This window comes from Leptodactylus fuscus, chromosome 4 (assembly GCF_031893055.1).
Source record: "Leptodactylus fuscus isolate aLepFus1 chromosome 4, aLepFus1.hap2, whole genome shotgun sequence".
NCBI classification, from domain to species: Eukaryota; Metazoa; Chordata; class Amphibia; order Anura; family Leptodactylidae; genus Leptodactylus; species Leptodactylus fuscus.
Window position 1 is genome coordinate 74451217 of NC_134268.1, and position 24077 is coordinate 74475293.

General features: G+C 40.8%; 1 protein-coding gene across 4 annotated transcripts in view; it reads left to right on the plus strand.

The window, feature by feature from the left end:
- Positions 1–24077, plus strand: part of MTCL1 (microtubule crosslinking factor 1) — a 114100-nt gene that overhangs the window by 50674 nt on the left and 39349 nt on the right. For all 4 annotated transcript variants that reach the window (XM_075270670.1, XM_075270671.1, XM_075270673.1 and 1 more), the window contains exons 4-5: positions 19193–19252; positions 21708–23027. In XM_075270670.1, coding sequence (XP_075126771.1) covers positions 19193–19252; positions 21708–23027 — 1380 coding nt within the window. The remainder of the gene's footprint in view (positions 1–19192; positions 19253–21707; positions 23028–24077) is intronic.

Here is a 24077-nt window from a genome sequence, read left to right on the forward strand (position 1 = left end):
GCTCGAACCAGTCTGGCCATTCTCCTCTGACCTCTGGCATCAACAACGCATTTCCGCCCACAGAACTGCCGCTCACTGGATGTTTTTTCTTTTTCGGACCATTCTCTGTAAACCCTAGAGATGGTTGTGCGTGAAAATCCCAGTAGATCAGCAGTTTCTGAAATACTCAGACCAGCCCTTCTGGCACCAACAACCATGCCACATTCAAAGGCACTCAAATCACCTTTCTTCCTCATACTGATGCTCGGTTTGAACTGCAGGAGATTGTCTTGACCATGTCTACATGCCTAAATGCACTGAGTTGCCGCCATGTGATTGGCTGATAAGAAATTAAGTGTTAACGAGCAGTTGGACAGGTGTACCCAATAAAGTGGCCGGTGAGTGTATATCTAGCATTCAGCTTTAAAGGATAACAATGTTTTTCATACATTACTTGATTATAACCTTCACAACAGTACAGAGATAATGCATATAGTGATATCACAGTACAGTGATAATACATACAATGATGTCACAGCGTGAGATACTGCACACAGTGATATCACAGTACAGAGATATTGCGCACAATGATGTCACAGTACAGAGATAATGAACCCAGTGATGTCAGAGTACAGAGATAATGCATATAGTGATTTCATAGTACAGAAATAATACATACAATGATGTCGCAGTACAGAGATAATACACAAAGTGATGACACAGTATCAGGATTAATACACACAGTTTTAGCACAGTAAAGACATAATAAAGACAGTGAGGTAGATTTATTATGCCTTGTACACCAGTGTTCATAAATCTGCTCCAGTGATGTCACAGTAACAAAACACACAGTCATGTCACATTATGATGACTTTGTAAAGTAGTGGAAGTGCATTCAGTTTTCCACATAATCTTCCATCATTCTTGGTATCATTTATTGCACCCTAGGTCTCAGTGGAAATAGGCCTCATTATTGTTCGGCACCATGGCAGCTTCTATGTATGTTACCCTGTTAGTTACGTCCTTGGATGAAATTTAACTCCAATCCCCTAATTGTTTTTGGCTGGCTCCTGCTTGACTTTTAAGTCAAGTACCCAACAGTTTAGCCCAAACAGGACACAGGCAGTGAAGCTGCAGAGAGAACAGTTACATAGTTATATAGCTAGTATGGTTGAAAAAAGACATATTTCCATCAAGTTCAACCAGGGGATGGGAAAAGTCATGACAGTCTATACATTTTCATAACTGAACTCTGAGGTACAACACTTATAACAGGGGATCCAGCACTGAAACCTGGGGTACACCACTTATAACAGAGCACCCAGCACTGAACCCTGGGGTACACCACTTATAACAGAGCACCCAGCACTGAACCCTGGGGTACACCACTTATAACAGGGGATCCAGCACTGAAACCTGGTGTACACCACTTATAACAGAGGACCTAGCATTGGACCCTGGGGTACACCACTTATAACAGAGGACCCAGCACTGAACCCTGGGGTACACCACTTGTAACAAAGGACCCAGCACTGAACCCTGGGGTACACCACTTATAACAGAGGACCCAGCACTGAACCCTGGAGTACACCACTTATAACACATGGACACAGCACTGAACCCTGGGGCACACCACTTATAACAGAGGACCCAGCACTGAACCCTGGGGTACACCACTTATAACAGAGGACCCAGCACTGAACCCTGGGGTATACCACTTATAACAGAGGACCCAGCACTGAACCCTGTTGTACACCACTTATAACAGAGGACCCAGCACTGAACCCTGGGGTACACCACTTATAACAGAGGACCCAACACTGAACACTAGAGTACACCACTTATAACAGAGGACCAGCCTCAGCTCTTACCACTGCCAAGCCTGGCTAAGCCACAGAGCCCTGAACAAACCCGACGCCCCCCAACCAAGCATCAGCCGTCTGCCAAGCCAAAACCCCCAACATGCCCTGAACTCCAAGAAATTCACCGTGTACCAGTCACTGCAAAGGGACTACACCATGGCCACCTACCTGGAGAAAATACACCACCCCAAACACAGACAGACTCTGAGCCTGTACAGACTGAGTGCCCACAGCCTGGAGAAGGAAACAGGGTGACACAGGCACAAGCCATGGGAGAACAGACTGTGCCAACCCTGTGACCAGGGGGCCCTAGAAGACGAGGCCCACTTCCTGCGACACTGCACCAAATACTCAGCTTTGAGGGCTGTCTACTTCCAAAGACTCTCTGCCCACATCCCAGACTTCACATCAGCAGACGAGAAGAGGAAACTCTACATCCTACTGGGAGAAGAGGAGTCCACTGTGGAGATCGCCGCCCAATATGTGTCCAGCTGTCACCAAATGAGGGGAAGATGAAACCCCATGGATTGCTATACCCCATTACCACCCCCTATAATCACCCATTCACCCCCGGAAGTCCCATTTCTGCCCCCTCTAATTACCCACCCCCACATGTCCCAACCCAACACCCCCTCCCCGCCATACCAACCATTCCCTCTGGCTCCAATAAAGCTCTTCTGACTTGTTTTAATTTGATTGGATGAGAAGAGGAAATCCTACATCCTACCGGCAGAAGAGGAGTCGACTGTGGAGATTGCTGCCCAATATGTGTCCACCTGCTACTAAGGGGAAGATGAGACCCCAAAGACTATTAGACCCCAAATCACACACCCCATATGTTATGTTTACAATATGGAAATAGTACATAATCTTATATATATGTATGAATGCACACATGAGTTGTTGTATACATTATATTGCAACTTATCCAGTCTCTGCATGTGCAACCACTTTTCTGAATTGTAAAAAGCTAGAAAAAGGCTGACTGATCACGTTAGAAACATAAAAGTGTAATGTGCACAGGAATCAATAAGGGGGATTGCAGTTAATTATTGTCTCCTACTGTTCTGTATAATTGTAGCGCACTGATAGACTTCAGCATAGAAGGAGCTCATTACATCGTCTACCGCTAGGTTTGTCTGTGCCAGTGAAAACAAGGCGTAACATGTAATTATAGGTTTTTTTTTATTATGACGTTAAAAGCATTGCAAAATTCTTCCAGGGCATACTAGCAGTAATATGGTTTGTTGGATTCAATATTCTGACAATTGTTGATTATGGCGTCCGGTGCATACAGGGGTTACGTAATGTTATGTAACACTTCTGTCTGTGAGATAGGTCTAATATTCCAATTTTTTAGTGATTATATAAGCCTGGTGGATCATTGGGTTTAGCATAAAGGGGGTGAACCTTAAGATGCAATGCTGTGTGCCAAAAGATTATGCCCAAATATTGGCACATTTATTGTTAGTAACAAAACCATCATACAGGTGGTGTAAAGTTAGACTAGACATTATAAAGATGTACCAAATTTATTATATAGCAGCAGCAGCACTGACACAGACTGTCTAATCTATGTTTACTTCAGCTAAGGCCCCTTGCAGACAACCATGGTGTGTGTCAGTGTGCTATCTGTGTATTTCACGGATAGCAGACTGACCCATTCTTTTCTATGGGCCATAGAGATGACAATGACTTTCATGGTTCCGTGTGCCTGCCGACAGTCTGAGCCGCATCACATAGCACATGTCCTATTCCTGTACTATTTTGTGGCCTACGCTTCTGTGGCTCCTATTCATTTAATGAAAGGACCCACAGAAGTATGGCCCATGGATGGGCGGCACATGGGGACATCCTCTTGTCCACCATGTGCATGCAGTGCTTTTAATTCATGGCAGGTCCATTGCAGCTTAGTCGTCTGCAACCGGCCTTACTAACAGACAGTATTACGTTCGGTTCACACCTGCGCCTGGGTCTCTGATGTTTGGGTCCGCTTGCGGACCCGAAGAACGGAAACCTAATCCATTTAAAAAGCGGTCTAGATTTCTTTTCTGGTTTCTAACTTTTTGGTTCCTAGACAGGTGTAACTGACTCCTAAAAAGTTTTATACCTTATTCCCCCTTTGATGAAAGGGCAATGTCAAGTCATGAAAAGCATAGGGTAAATGGCATAACTGCATCCTGTTATTAAACTTGCTAATATTAGTCTGTAGCCATCAATATAATGATTCAGGTTCTTATTGTTGTATGTCATTAAAAGTTGGGCTATTGTTAGGGTTTAGCCGATCTTGAGATTTCAGGATTGTTTTTAAAATCCGATTTCCGATCATTTTCCATTCGAACCTGATCCCGATCCCAATTCCAATCCTAATGCAAGTCAATGGGATTTTTTTTAATAATCAAAGATCGGATTTAAAAAATGATCCTATTTACTACACAGCATGGAGTCCAAAAATTCTGAGTTGGTACCAATGTTGCTGGGATATCACTGCTTTAGTTAATTTGCATATTGTCAAAAACAGCAATATCTGAGCAATGGAGGCGAGGATTCACAAGGGGAAAAACTGTTTGATTCAGATGCCCCTAACCCATCTGCCAGGCTAGTTTGGTATGCTAGGTTCTGGTGACAAACCTCCTTTTAAGCCTGTTGGGAGCAGAATCCATGGAAGAAATCTGTAGTTTGAGTAACAGATCTAAAACAAGAAATCCATATTTTTATCCCATTCAAGCTTGCGCTTCTACCCTGGATATATTTGAAGAATGCATAGAAAGAGAGCTGCTAGCTCTAAATCGCAAGCTGAATAAAAAAAACGCACCAAAACCGGTAAACAGAGATTTTGTAATGAGTCCTGTTGATAAAGGTGGGGAGTGACGGTATTAAATGTAAGCTTATACCACAAGATGTAATGTAAACTGAACGGAGATCCAAAGAAAGAATTCCAGAATGCAAACAAACAAAACTGTGAAAATAAAGAATAATCAGCAATAACACCTAAGATAAAGAAACCTAAATTCTGAGGCCCCAACTACAATTTATTATTCTTTACCTTATAAATTTAATTGAATCTGATAGAAACCTCTCTATGTCTCGGCACACAGAGGCACAGTAGACGCCTCATGAGCTTCTATGGAAGCCCAGATATGACCTGTATACTATATAAAATATAGTAAATACACATGGAGAAATGTATTAAGACTGACACTGTCTTCTTAAGGTTGCATTCACACGGAGGAAAATGGTGCTGAATTTGGTGTGGAATCCGCGTCAGATTCAGCGCTGAAAAAAAAGCCTCCCATTGACTTCAATAGGCTCCCTTGTCTGCTAGGCTTTTTTTCAGCGCTGAATTTGACGCGGATTCCACACTAAATACAGCGCCATTTTCCTCCGTGTGAATGCACCCAAATACATGCTCCTGTGAGCCAAAAAGGAGCCAGTCAGTAACAGATGTACATTTCCTATATCACTCAAACCAGTTTTCTTCCCAATCTGACCACTTTGGTGAGGTGCAGCTCAAAGGATGTGATACATCTTTAACACACAAAAAAAGGCTGTGTGCCGAAGATGCCATAGAATTACACCCATTTATGCCATAAAACTGGTGTATAAGGGTTAATAAATTCCCCCCATTGGGTTTTCAGGATCTGACTTGCAGAACAATCTTCTCTGGGGGGTATTAATAGTCTGAGTCACTGCACTGAATAAAGAGTAAGTTGGCAGCCATGCAGACCTAGAGGGGGGATTTAGCTCATAAGAGAATTGTCTTATTCATAATTCATTACACACTTTTGGTTTTCTCTTCCAGCTCAGTATAAGATAGATTCATATTATATAGAAGATTGAGGATTGAGTTGCCTTTACTTCCTTAGACATCATCTGAGGTCATCCCTAATGAACAATGATCAATAATCCTATGTACAGTAAAGTGTCTACTGCAGACTCGGGAAGAATATGGCTCTTTATTGTCTATTTGTACATGGTGAAGTTTTCTAATCTACGGCTGAATTTGCTTTGATTTCATCCTGAAATCCTTTGTGGCAATTGCAGGGTGTATATATTGATCCACTAGCATGAGAAATTCAAGTTGACTAATTTTCATATGGGTTTGGTTTTGTTATTATTGGTAGTAGATGATGCTGAATTCTATTTAGAAGTGTAAACTTTCACAATTTTTGCTGAAATGTAGTAATGTGCATGGCATTTGTCAGCAGAAATGTTTAGCATTATGCTTGGCAAGATGTATTTAGTAAGATAATGTCTAATAATAATACTATGGTCCACGCTGTCCTCCAGCCATCACCATCTCGCAGACTTTTAGTGCAGTACTCCTCTCTTTGACTGTCACTGGATGCTTTTGTTATCAGGGCGTTGTTGGAAGTTGGTTTTGTCATGCTGGCATTGTTGCATGTGCACTGTTGTAGGTTCATTCTGTTCTGGAGACAGTGTTGCAGGTTTAGGCCATATTCATATGATGGCACATTGCAGACCTGTGATGTCCTTAGTATTCACAAACTGCACTCTAACCTATGTGCTATCTGTGGTTGATCCCTTTTGCCCGCGGCAGGTGCTGCTAAAAAATACAAACTTTGGTGTTGAATGATTTGTGTAACCACATAGAGCAGCGACAAAGGCTCATGTATATGCAGAGACAGAGTGACCAGTGATTGAACATTCATCTTTCTAGAAATGTCCAATCCGGATCATTTGGACCCATACGTATGAACCCTTGTGGCTGCCTTGTTAGGTATCCTACATCACTTCAGATACTAAACATAATTCATCCTTTTGCTATCAGTTTCCAGTAGAAGCAGCCCAGCATACTATAGTATGATATCATTTGAACCCTTGAACTTGGAGATATTTGGGTAATATTTTGCTGTTCATGGGCACATATCTAAGATGGGCGGTACGCTATTATTCTGTGACTACTGTACCTCCTTGCAAGACATCTATAAAATTTTAATGATATAGTATTTATTATGCCCAGTTAATTGCAGTCGTGTTGTATGAGACCGCTCCTTGATTCTGTCTTGTATTACAATTAAACCAACATATACACTCACCGGCCACTTTATTAGGTACACCATGCTAGTAACGGGTTGGACCCCCTTTTGCCTTCAGAACTGCCTCAATTCTTCGTGGCATAGATTTAACAAGGTGCTGGAAGCATTCCTCAGAGATTTTGGTCCATATTGACATGATGGCATCACACAGTTGCCGCAGATTTGTCAGCTGCACATCCATGATGCGAATCTCCCGTTCCACCACATCCCAAAGATGCTCTATTGGATTGAGATCTGGTGACTGTGGAGGCCATTGGAGTACAGTGAACTCATTGTCATGTTCAAGAAACCAGTCTGAGATGATTCCAGCTTTATGACATGGCGCATTATCCTGCTGAAAGTAGCCATCAGATGTTGGGTACATTGTGGTCATAAAGAGATGGACATGGTCAGCAACAATACTCAGGTAGGCTTTGGCGTTGCAACGATGCTCAATTGGTACCAAGGGGCCCAAAGAGTGCCAAGAAAATATTCCCCACACCATGACACCACCACCACCAGCCTGAACCGTTGATACAAGGCAGGATGGATCCATGCTTTCATGTTGTTGACGCCAAATTCTGACTCTACCATCCGAATGTCGCAGCAGAAATCGAGACTCATCAGACCAGGAAACGTTTTTCCAATCTTCAATTGTCCAATTTTGATGAGCTTGTGCAAATTGTAGCCTCAGTTTCCTGTTCTTAGCTGAAAGGAGTGGCACCCGGTGTGGTCTTCTGCTGCTGTAGCCCATCTGCCTCAAAGTTCGACGTACTGTGCGTTCAGAGATGCTCTTCTGGCTACCTTGGTTGTAACGGGTGGCTATTTGAGTCACTGTTGCCTTTCTATCAGCTCAAACCAGTCTGGCCATTCTCCTCTGACCTCTGGCATCAACAACGCATTTCCGCCCACAGAACTGCCGCTCACTGGATGTTTTTTCTTTTTCGGACCATTCTCTGTAAACCCTAGAGATGGTTGTGCGTGAAAATCCCAGTAGATCAGCAGTTTCTGAAATACTCAGACCAGTCCTTCTGGCACCAACAACCATGCCACGTTCAAAGGCACTCAAATCACCTTTCTTCCCCATACTGATGCTCGGTTTGAACTGCAGGAGATTGTCTTGACCATGTCTACATGCCTAAATGCACTGAGTTGCCGCCATGTGATTGGCTGATTAGAAATTAAGTGTTAACGAGCAGTTGGACAGGTGTACCTAATAAAGTGGCCGGTGAGTGTATATATATATATATATGTTCTTCAGTTTCTGCTACAAAGTGTAACGTAAACCCAGTGATTGACATTTATCTTTATGGAAAAATGTAAGTAAACTCCACAGTACATGGATGGCTTTGTACTGCCATTAATGTTACTTTGGGTATGAAATGGAAGACTGGTCTGTACTGCTGAATTACGTGCACATTGCTACACTACGTATTATATAAGTGTCTGTTATATAAAGAGATTTTTAAATTATTTTCTTCTGCAGACTTTCTGCTCCATTATACCTATACTGAGCATTGTTGAAATCACAGCAGATTTTTTTCTGCAATGTGTGGATGTGATTAGCCATGTAATGGAAAATGAAATTTTTATGAAACATTGTGGCAAAAAAAATCACAACATGTCAGTTAAACCTAAAGAAACACTGGCGTTTTCCATGTAAGTAAAATAGGGGCAGAAAATCTGAAGAGGGGCGCCACACGGTGGCTCAGTGGTTAGCACTGCAGCCTTGCAGCGCTGGAGTCCTAGGCTCAGATCCTGCCAAGGGCAAAAATAAACTATCTGCAAGGAGTTTGTATGTTCTTCCCGTGTTTGCATGGATTTCCATCCCATACTCCAAAGACATACTGATAGGGAAAAAATGTACATTGTGAGTCCTATGTGGGGCTCACAATCTACATTTAAAAAAAAAAAAAAAAAAGAAAATCCGAAGGGGAAAATTCGTCGAACTGAGAAAAACATTGGGGAAAAAACGTGATGCATTTCCACCGTGGTCTTTTCTGCTGTGTTTTTTGGCTACGGCTTGTTATGTGCGGCTTTAGCCTATAACAGGATATGTTGTGAATGTCTAATGTGTGCAGATCCCATCCTGACTCCTTTGCTCAAGCTAGGTGTGGGTCCCAGAGGAGGATCAAGACGCTTATATAATATGTACTGCTGTGCAGACATACTTTAGCAATGCATCCCAATGAATAAGAACACGAGTAAGTTGAATACAAGTGTCATGCTGATAAAGGAAAGACATTCATCCATTGATTTTGTGGAAAGAGAGGTCACGAGTAGTGCCCATGATGCAGTGCCTTAGGGGACCGTAATGAAATAAATGTATATGTGATGTTTATCTCACCTTTGGTTTGGCTGTATATTATTAGATGTAACACTTAGATATATAAATCAAACTAAGTAGTTTGTACTTGGATTTATGTTGTCCAAGGTCCAAGTCCTCACTATTTCCATACACCAAAAGTAGAATCAGAATATATTGAATTGAGCGCTGACTTTTTTGAAGGAAAAGGAGCAAAGTCCAAGCCACTACACGTCCATTTGACTCTGTCCTTTTTCGCCAACCAAAGCTTTGCTCTGTTATCCTTATCCCTACACCAATCCACTACTCACTGTGTTCTGCCTTTTGCGTGTTTTAGCTTGAAAACCTTTTGGACACAGCTCCTATTCTCTATGGGGCTCCTTTAGGAGCAAAAATAAATTCTATAAACCATCAAAGCAGAGTTAGTCTGCCGGCAGGCTGAAGATCACTGTGAAGTTTGCTCCGAGTCTTGCTGATGTCCATAAATGGAAACATTAAATTCTGCTTTAAAGAGAAAAAAAAGCTAAATGCAAGAAGTGGAAAGGTTTCAAGCCTTCCATAACACTGGGTGAACGCTGTGTATCCCGGTTACTTCTGCAATGACTCTGCTGCTGGATTGAGTTTCTTGAGCTTGTGTCCACATCATACTTCTAAGTAACAAAGCAGCCTGAACTTGTTTAAATAAGATGTTTTTGTTGTATGGTTACATTGTGTCGCTGGTAATGTTCCCTTAAATGGCATTGGAATAATACACTTAATACAAGCAGATGAGCTGCAGATTGTCAGCATTTGTATTATAGCAAATCTGCCCTATTAAAAATAAAGTGAATTCAGAGCATAGATGGATTGATGTGTGGGAAGAGAATCCATAGAACTTGTAATGTATTCTTTTATAGTTCCTCTTTCTTGCTTAAAGCCCCAGTGCTTGGTGATTGGCAACCTGTGCTATATGACCACACATACACTATATACAGTATACATACATAACTATACAGTAACACATACACTATACAGTATACATACATAACTATCAGTCACTAAGTAGGACTGCCTTCTATATGACCACACATACACTATATACAGTATACATATATAACCATGAGTCACTAAGTAGGACTGCCTGCTATATGACCACACATACACTATATACAGTATACATATATAACTATCAGTCACTAAGTAGGACCACCTGTTATATGACCACACATACACTATATACAGTATACATATGTAACTATCAGTAACTAAGTAGGACCGCCTGCTATATGACCACAAATATACTATATACAGTATACATATATATCCATGAGTCACTAAGTAGGTCCGCCTGCTATATGACCACACATACACTATATACAGTATATATATATATAACTATCAGTCACTGAGTAGGACCGCCTGCTATATGACCACACATACACTATATACAGTATACATATATAACTATCAGTCACTGAGTAGGACCGCCTGCTATATGACCACACATACACTATATACAGTATACAGAGATAACTGTCAGTCACTAAGTAGGACCGCCTGCTATATGACCACCCATACACTATATACAGTATACATATATAACCATGAGTCACTAAGTAGGACTGCCTGCTATATGACCACACATACACTATATACAGTATACATATATAACTATCAGTAACTAAGTAGGACAGCCTGCTATATGACCACACATACACTATACAGTATACATATATAACCGTCAGTCACTAAGTAGGTCCGCCTGCTATGTGACCACACATACACTATATACAGTATACAGAGATAACTGTCAGTCACGAAGTAGGACCGCTTGCTATATGACCACACATACACTATATACAGTATACATATATAACTATCAGTAACTAATTAGGACAGCCTGCTATATGACCACACATACACTATACAGTATACATATATAACCGTCAGTCACTAAGTAGGTCCGCCTGCTATGTGACCACACATACACTATATACAGTATACATATATATCCATGAGTCACTAAGTAGGACTGCCTGCTATATGACCACACATACACTATATACAGTATACATATATAACTATCAGTAACTAAGTAGGTCCGCCTGCTATATGACCACACATACACTATACAGTATACAGAGATAACCGTCAGTCACTAAGTAGGTCCGCCTGCTATATGACCACTCATACACTATATACAGTATACATATATAACCATGAGTCACTAAGTAGGACTGCCTGCTATATGACCACACATACACTATATACAGTATACATATATAACTATCAGTAACTAAGTAGGACAGCCTGCTATATGACCACACATACACTATACAGTATACAGAGATAACCGTCAGTCACTAAGTAGGTCCGCCTGCTATGTGACCACACATACACTATATACAGTATACAGAGATAACTGTCAGTCACGAAGTAGGACTGCCTGCTATATGACCACACATACACTATATACAGTATACATATATAACTATCAGTAACTAAGTAGGACAGCCTGCTATATGACCACACATACACTATATACAGTATACAGAGATAACGTCAGTCACTAAGTAGGATAGCCTTTGCATAGTTGTTTGCTTGCATGTCTTGTTCACAAAATTTTTGTCTAACATGACAATGAGTGTTCCTCCTGGTTCACCAAAAACTATTCCAAACAGATTTGGATATTTTTTTATTATGGGTTTTGGGTTTAATTTGTGAACACCTACATGTGGTAAAACACCTACATGCTCTGGGGATTACAAAGTTTCACATGCGTCATACAGTGCTAAAATATATGATACACACAATGATATGAAAAATGTATTCTCAAACATCAAAATCCACACCAGGCATCCTATTGCCCAAGGAAGCAGAGTAGGAACTCACAACCAGTGGCTTAGGAGATGGTGTTTGGCAGATAACATGGATGATTTATTATCCGTCGATCTTCTGTGTGGGCTGCTTTTAGCTACATTTCAGCAGAGCTGTGATTTTTGACTACAGATTAAGTATAGTGTCTATGGGGAATCTGAAGTAGTGCGAACACACCTCTAGTGTCATTAAAGGTTCAGACTACTGCTCTCAACCTCCCTATGCAGCTCTGGCCGCTGTGTGGGAACACAAGTCTTTCATAGGCTCAGCAGGATGGCAGTGCATGAGAACAGATTTCTGTTAAATCAAGGACACAATGGTTATAACGCAGACAAAATACATTCAGTTATTAGGTAACGGCTGACCATACTGTGAGGCTTAGTAGAAGGTGCCTGGAGTGTCATTTTAAGTACGAGTATGAAATCTCTGAAGTATATAACAGTATAGAGTGAGTCCTGGACAGCCTGTTAATTTTCATTAACATAGGGCTTGTTTATTGCAGGATGAGTTGTATTTTTCAATAGCACTGTTGTGGTGTACATAATACTACTGATTACTTTATATTTTGTTCACTGTGGTATACACTATACCCATAGTGGTAAACCTATGGCTCGCGTGCCAGAAGTGGCACTAAGAGCCCTCTCTGTGGGCACCCATCTGTGGAACAGATTATACTGTGTGGGGGACACTTTGCAGAAGATTGTACTGTGTGTGGGCCATTGTGAAACAGATTGTACTGTGTGTGTATCACTGTGGAACATATAGTACTGTGTGGAGGCGATTGTGGAGTAAATTGTACTGTGTGGGGGCCATTTTTCTTGTGGCCGTGGGCATGTGCAGTCAGCTCTGCCCATGGCCCAAGGCCTACAAGTTTGTCCGCCTGTGCTGGTAGAAGATGAAAGAAGAGGACTTTCCTGAAGAAGATGGAGGCGGCGCTGAAGAGTTCTCTCGCAGCATTGGGGATGCCCCCAGTGTTGTTTGAGCACTGGGGCCCGCCCCCAGTGCTGCAAGAGAGCTCATTTGCATACCGACGAAAACCGGTATTTCTACAGAAATACACCGACGTCGTTTTTATTCACTTTGTTTTCACACTTTTTTGTTTGTATCACGGACATGGTTATGGATTTTTAAAAAGTTAAATTAAAAGCTAAATTTTAACTGAACCAAAGTACTGCGGACCATTTATATCTTCTACTTTCATATAAAATCTAAGACTATATCTGTACTTGTCATATGGTGGAATGTATGCATAGGACCATATACAGTAGTACAATAGGTTACATAACAACATGGGTACAATTCAGTGCAGCTACAATGTGGCAACTTCCTATGTATATAGAGGATGCAGGACGTTCCACTATATGAAAGTGAGGTTCTAGAGAGGACTTTCGGGGACCATTCAGCACACTTACTAGGGTACCTTTTCCATGTGATGGCTCTTAAGATTACAGATTGTGCAGGGAAAATATACTGTAGCTGTAATAACCCATATCTTATGATTACAGTAAATTGCTTTAATATGACTATATGGCTGCCATTATAAATCCTTGACCTATTGATTTTGTCTGCTCTATGAACCTCCTTGGGGGTTGTTGAATTTCAGGATGCTTGTAAATGGTTAAGCATTTGATCCTGGCAGCCATTAGGCATCTCTGCCTTTTATAGCACAGAAGAGCACTCAGTAGACCTGCGGATACAGCACTTTTCTGTATACCAAGGGAATGATTAATTCCCACATTGTATATCCATTTCCATGTTTTCTACATGTCTATAAATCATTCGAGGAGAAGGCCGGGTCTGATCTATGTTCATGTGCTTACATCAGTGCATGTGCGGTGGGTGCTCATGTTTAGAGTAATTCGGCCAGTATCCGGCACATTGCCGCTAGTCTAAGAGTCTAATGGCAAAGTGTGCATTTGTGAGTCATTGATCGCTCATCCCAACCACAGGTAACCTTGAATGAACATTGCAAGGTCACAATATGGAAGCCTCTATTTTTAGATAAGTGACAGATGAGATGTGAGTTGTAAGGTTTGTGATATTTATTGGATGTTAATGGATCCTTTGACTTTTATGAATGACATACGTATGAACAGTGATGAAAAAAATCGTTTTCTTTCTATTGGCATTGTGCAAAAGAAGGCCATGTCTATAATAAGAAATATGTGATATGACATTATAGTGTCAATTTTAAGCTGGATTCTCCGGTAAATGGGAACAACCAGGGTTTTCCAGGTACCAACTCACCTAGAATTTTGCTGCTAGTGCCTTTATATCTTTTCTCTGTTGTCTGTGGAAGTTTTTGGAGTTTGATCTTGCATTTGCCTAACTGGCTCCCTCAATATAGTCTAGACACATTTAAAGGGGTTATTCAGTTTCTGATATTAGATCTGCCAGGGTATGAAAGAAAACTGGCGTAGATGAGTTGATAAATTCCTCCATTAACTTTAGTAAATTTGTATCCATGTGTAGTATACAGCATGCTATACATAATTATGGATGTATCTGTTTATAGATGTGCAGCGATTGTTATTTTGTAAAAACACTTCAAACACAGCATGTGTGAATGCAGCCTTGAGATGTATTCACACTCACACTAAAACCATATCATAAGTGTACCCAAAAGAGATGCACACAGTTTACAGGTGAAACACCAAGAAGACATGCTTATTTTTTCAGATGCCGTTTTTATGTGGTTTAAGGGGGATATGGCACAAAACATATTTGTCTTCTATCCACAGAATAGACAGTAAATTGCTTATCAGTGGAGGTCTGACTGCAAGGACCCTCATGGACCCTGAGGATGGATAAAAAACAGCAAAGACAGATAAGCCATAAAAACCTAAATCAATATATACAGTTTTTGTGGCTTTTTTTTTTCCAAGAAAAAAGCTGCTATGAAAAAACTTTGTGTGAAGGGTCCATTTGCACAGCGCAAGAATTGCCTCATACAAACATTGACCAATGATATAGGAAAGTCGTCTGTACTAATTGACTTTGATTTTCACATGGAAGTTATAGGGTGGTGTTTGATGTGAATAATCCCCTCCTATCATAGATATACGCAGTTTATCAGCAAGACACCCCCACTTATCATTTATATGTCTACATAATAGATACCAGCAGCTAAAAAGCTAGCCTTGCTTGTCTGTCAGCTGATCACAGAACATGGTCACACTGGGCACTGGGTATATTTGATTAAATTCACTTTTTCCATGTAAGATTAGAAGATCTTCATAAAAGAGAGTAAAACTGATACAATTCATAGAGATGATTTACATTGTTATTGGTGTAGTATTATTATTATTATTATTATTATTATTATTTTCCCAACTATGGCTGAGCGTTATTCAGGGTGCTGACCTTTTATAGATCATATACAGTAGATGCTTTTGCTCTTTACATGTATTAGGTTTTTAATAATCCTGCCTTGATCTTGCCTGGAGGAGGTTTAATCCAGCATTCCTACTTTCCTACAAAAAGAGGATTCTTGGCGCCTAGACATGTATTTGCCATTTTCCTATGTAAATAGTGTATGTCTCTGTATTGTAAAGCCGCTCTTCCTTGCGTGCTTCCAGTCTCCTTATTAGTGTCATGCCCTTGGCTTGTCTATCTATTTTCATCTACTCAGTCTTCTTGGGGAATTTGATTCTCTTATTGAGTGGCTTCTTGGGATACAATTGCAGTCATTTTACCACCTCTCAAGGGCCAATCCAGTAAACCATTTAAAGCTTTATTGATCGAGTGTTCTGTATACCTTCCCACTACTTTCTTCTTTTAGAACTTATCTAGGTAATACGTATTCCGAGGGCATTGTACTAAGGCACCGCCATGATGTGTGGGAAAACCAATGCTGGCGGTGAATGTCATCCTGACCTTTACAATAGCTGTTCATCTGATCATATTATGACGCTGCTTCTTTTTTTTTTTTTTTTTTTTTTTAATGTAGATTGTGAGCCCCATATAGAGCTCACAATGTACATTTTTTTCCCTATCAGTATGTCTTTTTGGAATATGGGATGGAAATCCATGCAGACACGGGGAGAACATACAAACTCCTTGCAGATGGTTTTTTGCCCTTGGTGGGATTTGAACACCAGGACTCCAGCGCTGCAAGGCTGCAGTGCTAACCACTGAGCCACCGTGTGGCCCCTGTTATGATGCTGCTTCTGACCTGTTTGCCACACTCCAATTTGTTCCCCGAAATTGAAAATAAAGTAATATGTTTTTTTGTGACCGAAATTGTATAAAATATTGAAGTGAGATTAGTCTTTGCATCTTGATTTTGACCGTAAAATAAATGTGGTCAGTATGGTATTAATGGCTGCGGAGACGGGGCATTCTGCAGCGCACCCCCATATTTGTGCTATTTGCCCCCCATCATTTTAAACCTCACTGGTATACTTTGCTTTGAATGGGACAAGTGCTGGGCGATTCATTGAAAAATAACCGAAACCAGCATGATTTGTTCATGTTGGTTATTTCAGTCGGTCATTTGAAGTTGCGTTTGGTCAGAACACGTCCACTCCAAACTGTTATTAGCCTCGTAATGAAGGCTGTAGATGGAGGACCTTCCATTTGCATTGCTCACCATTCAATCTAATCTTAAAAAGAGGGCAGAAGCTTTCTTCCGTATTCATTATTAGTGTTTTAAGCAGAAGATAAGGTCCTGCTGCTTTAGCATTACATTGAATGGTGACAGTCGCAAACGAAGGGTGATCCACCTACATCTTCATTCTATCAGTTTTTGATTCCATTGTTCTGATCCTATGATGTATCAGAACAAAGGACAGAGTGATGGCAGTGTGAACGGAGCCTAATCCAGTGTATGTAATTACTTCACACCAAAGGTAATAATTAGATCAAGGGAAATGGAAAGTCGTAACTGATGGTGAAACTTGTCATAGGAACAGAAACATTATTCACTGCTCAACATTGCTTTGAATAAGAAAAATGACGGCAATTATTGTAATAATCTGTTAAATGAAATGTGTTGTTAGTCTAATGACAGGCAGAGATAGAAATGCCAAAACAAGTGTGTGTATAGGCTGCCAGGGTGGCAGATGGCAGTGAAAAATATTGTACTGAGTTTGGCAATTTCTCCAGTCTCATTGCTGAGCATATGATAAATAACTTGTGGGAACGTGCTGCATATAAGGGAAGCGGAGTGTCATTTGTGTGACGCTGATATACTGGCCTGTTATTCTGATAATACATGAGTCATATTAAAGGGAAACTGTCACACTGACTATGCAGCCGAATCTTCAGGAGGGATAAGCAGATCCCCTTATCCAAACCAGGACATCCAGTACATGTACATACGCACCTGACTAACTATGGCATCAGCTCAGAAGCAGAGGAGTCACCAGGTCTCTATTGTTTAACACTACAGTGGACACCACACTAGTCCTTTGACCTTCATTTAAGGTGCAGCTCTCCTCTGGCACAATCCTTGAAAAAGCCATTTTTGTGACTATTCAAATGAGACTCAAGTACAATGGGGGCATTTCGGAGCATCCAAGTGCTCTATACTCAGATTTGTAAACCTAAGACTCTGACATGGCGCCTCCGTGAGGCCTTACTCTCATGGCAGTTTTTCAACATTTTGTGAATGTCAAACAGCTGTTTTAAAATGAATGGCAGTGAATGACTGTATTCACATGTCCACTTTTTTAATGGACAATAAAAACTCACATGCTCTACCTTTGTCTGTTTTGGCGGAGACATGGACCAAATAAAAATCAATGGATCCATTTTTCACAGATGTAAAATAGACTGACATCCAAGTTACATCTGTTAAAAATGGATAGAAGATTGGGTCAAAAAGCAATACCAACGAAGTCATCCATTTTTTTTAATGGCCCATTAAAAACAGAGGCAAAACAGATGACGATTAAACAATATGACATCAAAACCAGAAAAACATAAGGGATGAAACAATGGCAAAAGTGGACTTATACAGCTGTTTTACATTTTAAAATGCATTAGGCTCTATTCACATCATACTTTAGGTTTTTACATTTGGCTCCAGTATACATGCCTATGGAATTACGCTAGCTAGGACATATAACAGAAGTGTCTTTCTTGAGCCAATATACATTAATATACCTTTTAGATATCAAAAAAGGCAGAATGTAGCAAACATGTGGCGGCGTCAGTGTTCAAATGTGTTCTCCGAAAGTAGAGACTAAACATGATGTACACAGAGGCTTATAGTGGCTCATACTATTTACTATGTTCACAGTGAGGACGTACAGTACATTATGACCGCATGGAGCAGGCATACAGCTGACGCCGCTGCTTACAGTATAAGGGATATGGGAGAACAGCTGTGACTATTAAGTAGATTTGGGTTTCCATGCATTTATTTGAGCTGCTTACTCTTTATTAGCACCACTTAGCGTAACCTTATAACACTGGTGTAATGTCTGCAGCCATGACATCTGTATTTATAGTTGAATATAGACCAAGCCAAGGCGGACTCTGCGAGTCATAGATCCTGTATGTTGTCGCTACCACAGAGCAAAGTATCAGCTTTTATAAGAGCCGCTTTTACCCAGCGTGAACCCACAGTCAGACAGGATTCTACTGTATCATTGGCAATAATTGTACCGTCTTACTATGTAATACTGCACAGCCACTGTATGCCTCAATGAAAGCTCAGGAGTATGTGTCCTGTTCATGCTATAATACATGGATTTTATTATAGTGGTAATACATGTTCTGAATGATACACTCCAAACAGAGTCTTCAATGTAATTGTAGATAACACTCAATATATAAAAACACAACATAAAACTTATGACAACAAAAGTCACCGACATGACAGCATTTCTTATCTTTTGTCAAGGAACACACACATGAAGTCAGCATAAAATGTACACCGTTGTCTTCTCTGTGCAATTGTATATAGAAGGTATGATTTGCTGTTAAATTAGGACTCTCAGGGCTGACATATTGGAAAAGTTAAACCATATATGTGCCTATGGCAGCGTAATCCAGGTATGTGGCATGTGATTTTTAATAATTTATGTTGCCTAATTGAAGTCGCCTCTTTGATTTTTATTACCTAGCACATGGGTTTAATGATAATTCTGTTCCCTAGTGTTTTTAGTATTCCTGAATAACCAGAGGCTTTATCTTTTTTTCAGACCACATTAAAACGAAGAGGAAGCCGAGAGATGCACAAAGATAAAAAGACTTCCATTCAGGTATTGGAATTTTGGCATAATAATACAATTTTACAAGATTGTATGATGAGAAAATAATTTGTGTTGGGCGAGATCACTGCTTACTGGTTTATTATTGAGTAGGCTGTATACATTTCCAGCCAGTGCACCCCCTAGTGGTGGCTCTGGGCAGACACAATGTTTTCATGTAAGACTGCAAATCTATCAATAACAGCAGGCAAAATTTAGACCAAATCCATTAATCCTACTTTCTCCAGGATTAACCCCTTTACAATCTGAAAACATCTAATAATCTAAGCCTAAGCTCACATCTGCATCCAAGTCTCCTTTTGGAGCACCTATCACAGAATTTGTTAAAATTTGTGAATAAAGTCTGGCATGCATTGGTAGCCATCAATTTAAAGGGATTCTATCATTAGAATCCTTTTCTAACTAATTCCACGTAGGGGAGGAATAGCCTTAAGAAAGGCTATTCCTCCCCTACCTTTAGAATTCTTCTCCGCGCCGCCGTTCCGTAGATATCCTGGTTTTTCTCGGTATGTTAATGAGTCTCCGGACAGCACAGGCAGCATTCCCCTGTGGTCAAACAGCACTGGGGGCGTCCCCTGTGCTGCTTGAAAACTCTCCAGTGTTGCCTACATCTTCTAAAGACGCGCCTCTCCGCATTGTCCTATGCGTTGTCTTCTTCCGGCGATCCTGTCTTCGAGATGTAAATCCAGCGCATGCGCAGTTGGCTCTGCCATCGTGCTTCGGGCAGAGCTGACTGTGTCATGTCTGTTTGGCCATTTTACTGTGGCCGCTTACAGGAACAGTATACTCTCTACCTACTTATCTTCACCCAATCTGTTTTTTTTTCTTATAGTCAGTATCTGTATCCAGCTTAAACACAGGAGTCTATGGAGAGTGGAGTGGGTGAAGGAGACTATTAATTGATTTATTGCTTCTCTCTGTGCAGTGGTAGAATCTTATCTTGAAACATAGCAGTGTCAGAAGGGCTTGCTCATTCACAAAGTACCCTGTTTCCCCGAAAATAAGACATCCCCCAAAAGTAAGGCATGTGGGGGAGATTTTGTTAAATTGCCTAATATAAGGCACCCCCCGAAAATAAGACATCCCCAAAAACACTGCAGCCGGCAGAACACTGTGCACGATGTTCCGTGTGCACAGGTATGCCGGCTGCTGCCTCTGTTGTGATACCACTGTTCCTGCTGTTGTAAGATGAGCTGGGAAAGCATCGTATGCTGCAGGGAGTCCACTCTCCCAGCTCATCCCACAGTAGCCGGAACAGTGGTATCACAGCAGAGGAGGCAGCCAGCTTTCCTGTGCACACGGAGCACAGAAGCCTCGCTAATCTCCGCTAAGCCCCGCCAACCACTTCCACCACCGTGACCAACAGCAGCACCAGCGTTGCTATGAAGATGGGGAAGGTAACTAGCATACCTCCCCCACCACCACATACAACCGGCAGTCATGCCGGCACTCCGTTAAGGAAGCGCCGGCATGACTGCCCATTGTCCCCCGCTCCAGCCGCTCCATAAGACACCCCCCGAAAATAAGATAGGTCATATATTTCGTAAGAGACTTTAATATAAGACACTGTCTTATTTTCGGGGAAACAGGGTAGCAGCACTGTAGGAATTGCAGCTATTATTCCGCCTCTCTCTCCTCTACATAGACTAGTATGTAAAAAGTACCTCAATCTGATAAATGGAAAAGAAAGCAATTTTCTTTAATAAGATAAATTGCAAATTTAAACCTGTAATATTCATTTATGAAATGTTGTTTTATAACTGGAGGTACCCTTTAAGTAAATCTGGACATATTGACATATTAGATATTTATATATAACCATAATGAATATCGTTATTTGCCCCATTGTCTCCATAGACCTCCAGGCAGAAAATGTATTAACCACTGAGCTATTTCAGACAGCCTATAATATTAAAGAAATGCTATCGCTTATTCATAAACTGTACTTTATGCAAAATGTGTATTTCATGTACAAAGATAGCATGAAGTGAGTAGAATTGAGAGGAGAGGCAAAGGTGTGAAATGTGCTTTTACATTTCTTTATCATGGACATTAATGTATTAGAAACCTTTACCATAGCCAAAGGATTTTCATCTCATTTTTCATTTGGCAATCTTTGCCTCTGTGCTCACTGGACTTGAAAGTTGGAGAGAGAATCATTTCCCCTGCTGGTATACACCGTGTGACTTTAGTGATGGGCGCAGTTATTCATTCTTTCTTATGTTATGTTCAGAGTTCAGGTAGGAGACGCCATAACAGATCACATACTGAGTAGTTATTAAAATATCAATTGTGAAAAATTTTAAGGGCCATAAAGCATATAAGGTGTAGAGCGTAAAAAATGACTGCTTCGTTTTACCTATGTTTTGTCATCTATGTAAATGTGGCATGGCATTGATTCCGAATAGTTATACATTAACATGGATGTATATTTCCTAATGTGCAGGAGGACAGCGCAGATTTAAAGTGTCAGCTACAGTTTGCAAAGGAGGAAGCAGCATTGATGAGAAAGAAAATGGCAAAACTTGGGAAAGAGAAAGATGAATTTGAGCAAGAACTAGAGAAATATAAGTCCATTTACGGAGATGTGGAAAGTCCTCTTCCAACAGGGGAAACTGGAGGTCCACCCAGCACAAGAGAAGCTGAACTTAAACTACGGCTGAAATTGGTGGAAGAGGAGGCAAATATCCTCGGCAGAAAAATAGTTGAGCTGGAGGTGGAAAATAGGGGCATTAAAGCAGAAATGGAAGACCTCAGGTGTCAGTATGAAAAAGAATTTCTAAGCAGGGAGTATGTTTCAAGCATTCCTACCTCACCATACGGTGATTCCATGGAATCTGCCACAGAGCTGCGGCGCCATCTCCAATTTGTGGAGGAGGAAGCAGACCTCTTGAGGAGATCCATTTCAGAAATAGAGGATCACAATAAACAACTTACAACAGAGCTAAATAGATTCAAGTTTGGACCAGTTCAGGATCTTGTCTGGATTGATGACAGTTCTTCCAAATGCAATGGTTCTATACAGGAGGAGCTCAAGTCTGCTCGAATCCAGATAAGTGATCTAAGTGCTAAGGTTATGAAACTTCAATACGAAAATAGGGTTTTACTGTCAAATGTACAACGTTACGATCTTGTTTCACACCTGGGTATGCGAACAGCAAGTCCACGGGATAGTGATGCAGAAAGTGATGCAGGGAAAAAAGAAAGTGACAGTGAAGATGGGCGGCCTGTTCAACCAAAGAGGGAAGGACCTATTGGTGGGGAAAGTGATTCCGAAGATGCCTATGAGAAAACTTCTGGCTTTGAAAGTGCAAAACTGTCAGAAGTTGGTGACTTGTACAGTGTGGAACTGGCTAAAAAGCAAGAGGATGCACAATATTTTCTGAGCATAAGAAGTGAAGCCGATCGACTGGGGAAGACTGTAGACCGCCTTATTTCAGACACAGATAGCCTAATCTATGACGCCAAGTTGCAGATGACAAGTGGCTCTGTGGAGGAGGTGCTGAAGAGTTGTCAGGAAAAAGAAGACACTACGGGCTCAGATGTTTTAAACAGCATCAATAATAAAATGAAATTGTTCAGGAAAGAATTGAATAGTTTTGTAGACATGATTGAGAACACAGGTGAAGGTCTCAAGGAGCGTGTAGAAGACCTCTCTCCAATGCCACATCTCACTGAATCCTCAAGTTTCTTGTCCAACTTGACTTCAGCGTCTCGAGATTCTCCTATTGGAAATCTTGGAAAAGATCTGATAACTGACTTTCAGGTAAATAGATGTTGCACATTTACATAATCTTTTTTGCTTTTTGCCATTAACACATGGATACTGTTTTTTCCCCAGCAAATGAGTGTATTAAGAATATTAAAATATCAAATTGCACCTTTGAACACAGTTTTGCAGTTTATATGTAGATTTAATCTCCTTGGACTAATCCCGAGTTACATCTTGTATTTTCACCTAGAGTAGTTTAACAGTTTGATGGTTGGTAATGGAAACAGTCAACAAGCTTGTCAACAGATGCATCCTTGACAGCTTAGTTGATCTCCTATAATGTAGCAGATTCCTGTACAGTAATTGATGTAAAAAAATATACTTTACAGCACACAATCTGTGTGTAGTTATTGAACAACCAGGAAATGTGGGAGATTACAGGAATATGAATGCATCTCAAAAAGTAATATAGGATCAGTAAGGGGGTGTTCACACTATCGCCACTGTCTGCCCTGGGGTTTCCATCCTAACCCCCAGGATAACTGGACAGGGGACGTCTTGCCGGCGGTCAGCTTTAAAACCCATTCATTTGAATGGATTTTTAACAGTAACTTCCAGTGTCCGTATGCGGCCTCTCAGTCTTGAAACTGTCTTTTTTGCATGGACACAGTAGAACATGCAAGACTTTGTGTCTGTGCAAACAAAAAACAAAAAAAAAACGGTTTCCAGGCAGAGAGGCCGCATACAGACACCAGTGGTTACCTTTAAAAACCTATTCAAATGAATTGGTTTTAAAGATCACCGCTGGCAAGACGTTCCCTGTTCAGTTTGCCCGGAGTTTAGAATGGAAATCCAAGGGTGGTCAGTGATGGTAGTGTGAATGCCCTCTAACTGAGAAGCAGCCCAAGCTAATAAAGAATAGTATGTTTAGTAGATTATATGGGTATATAAACTGTAATATCATGTTCAAAGGTAAACAACAAATGCATTTATCAAAATCTTTGCAATAACAGTAGTTATAAGATTTCAATATTCTAGGAGTTGTCAAAGGCTTGATGCTGAAGACCTCTCCCAAAGATCACCTGCTGTGGCCAATAGATATTG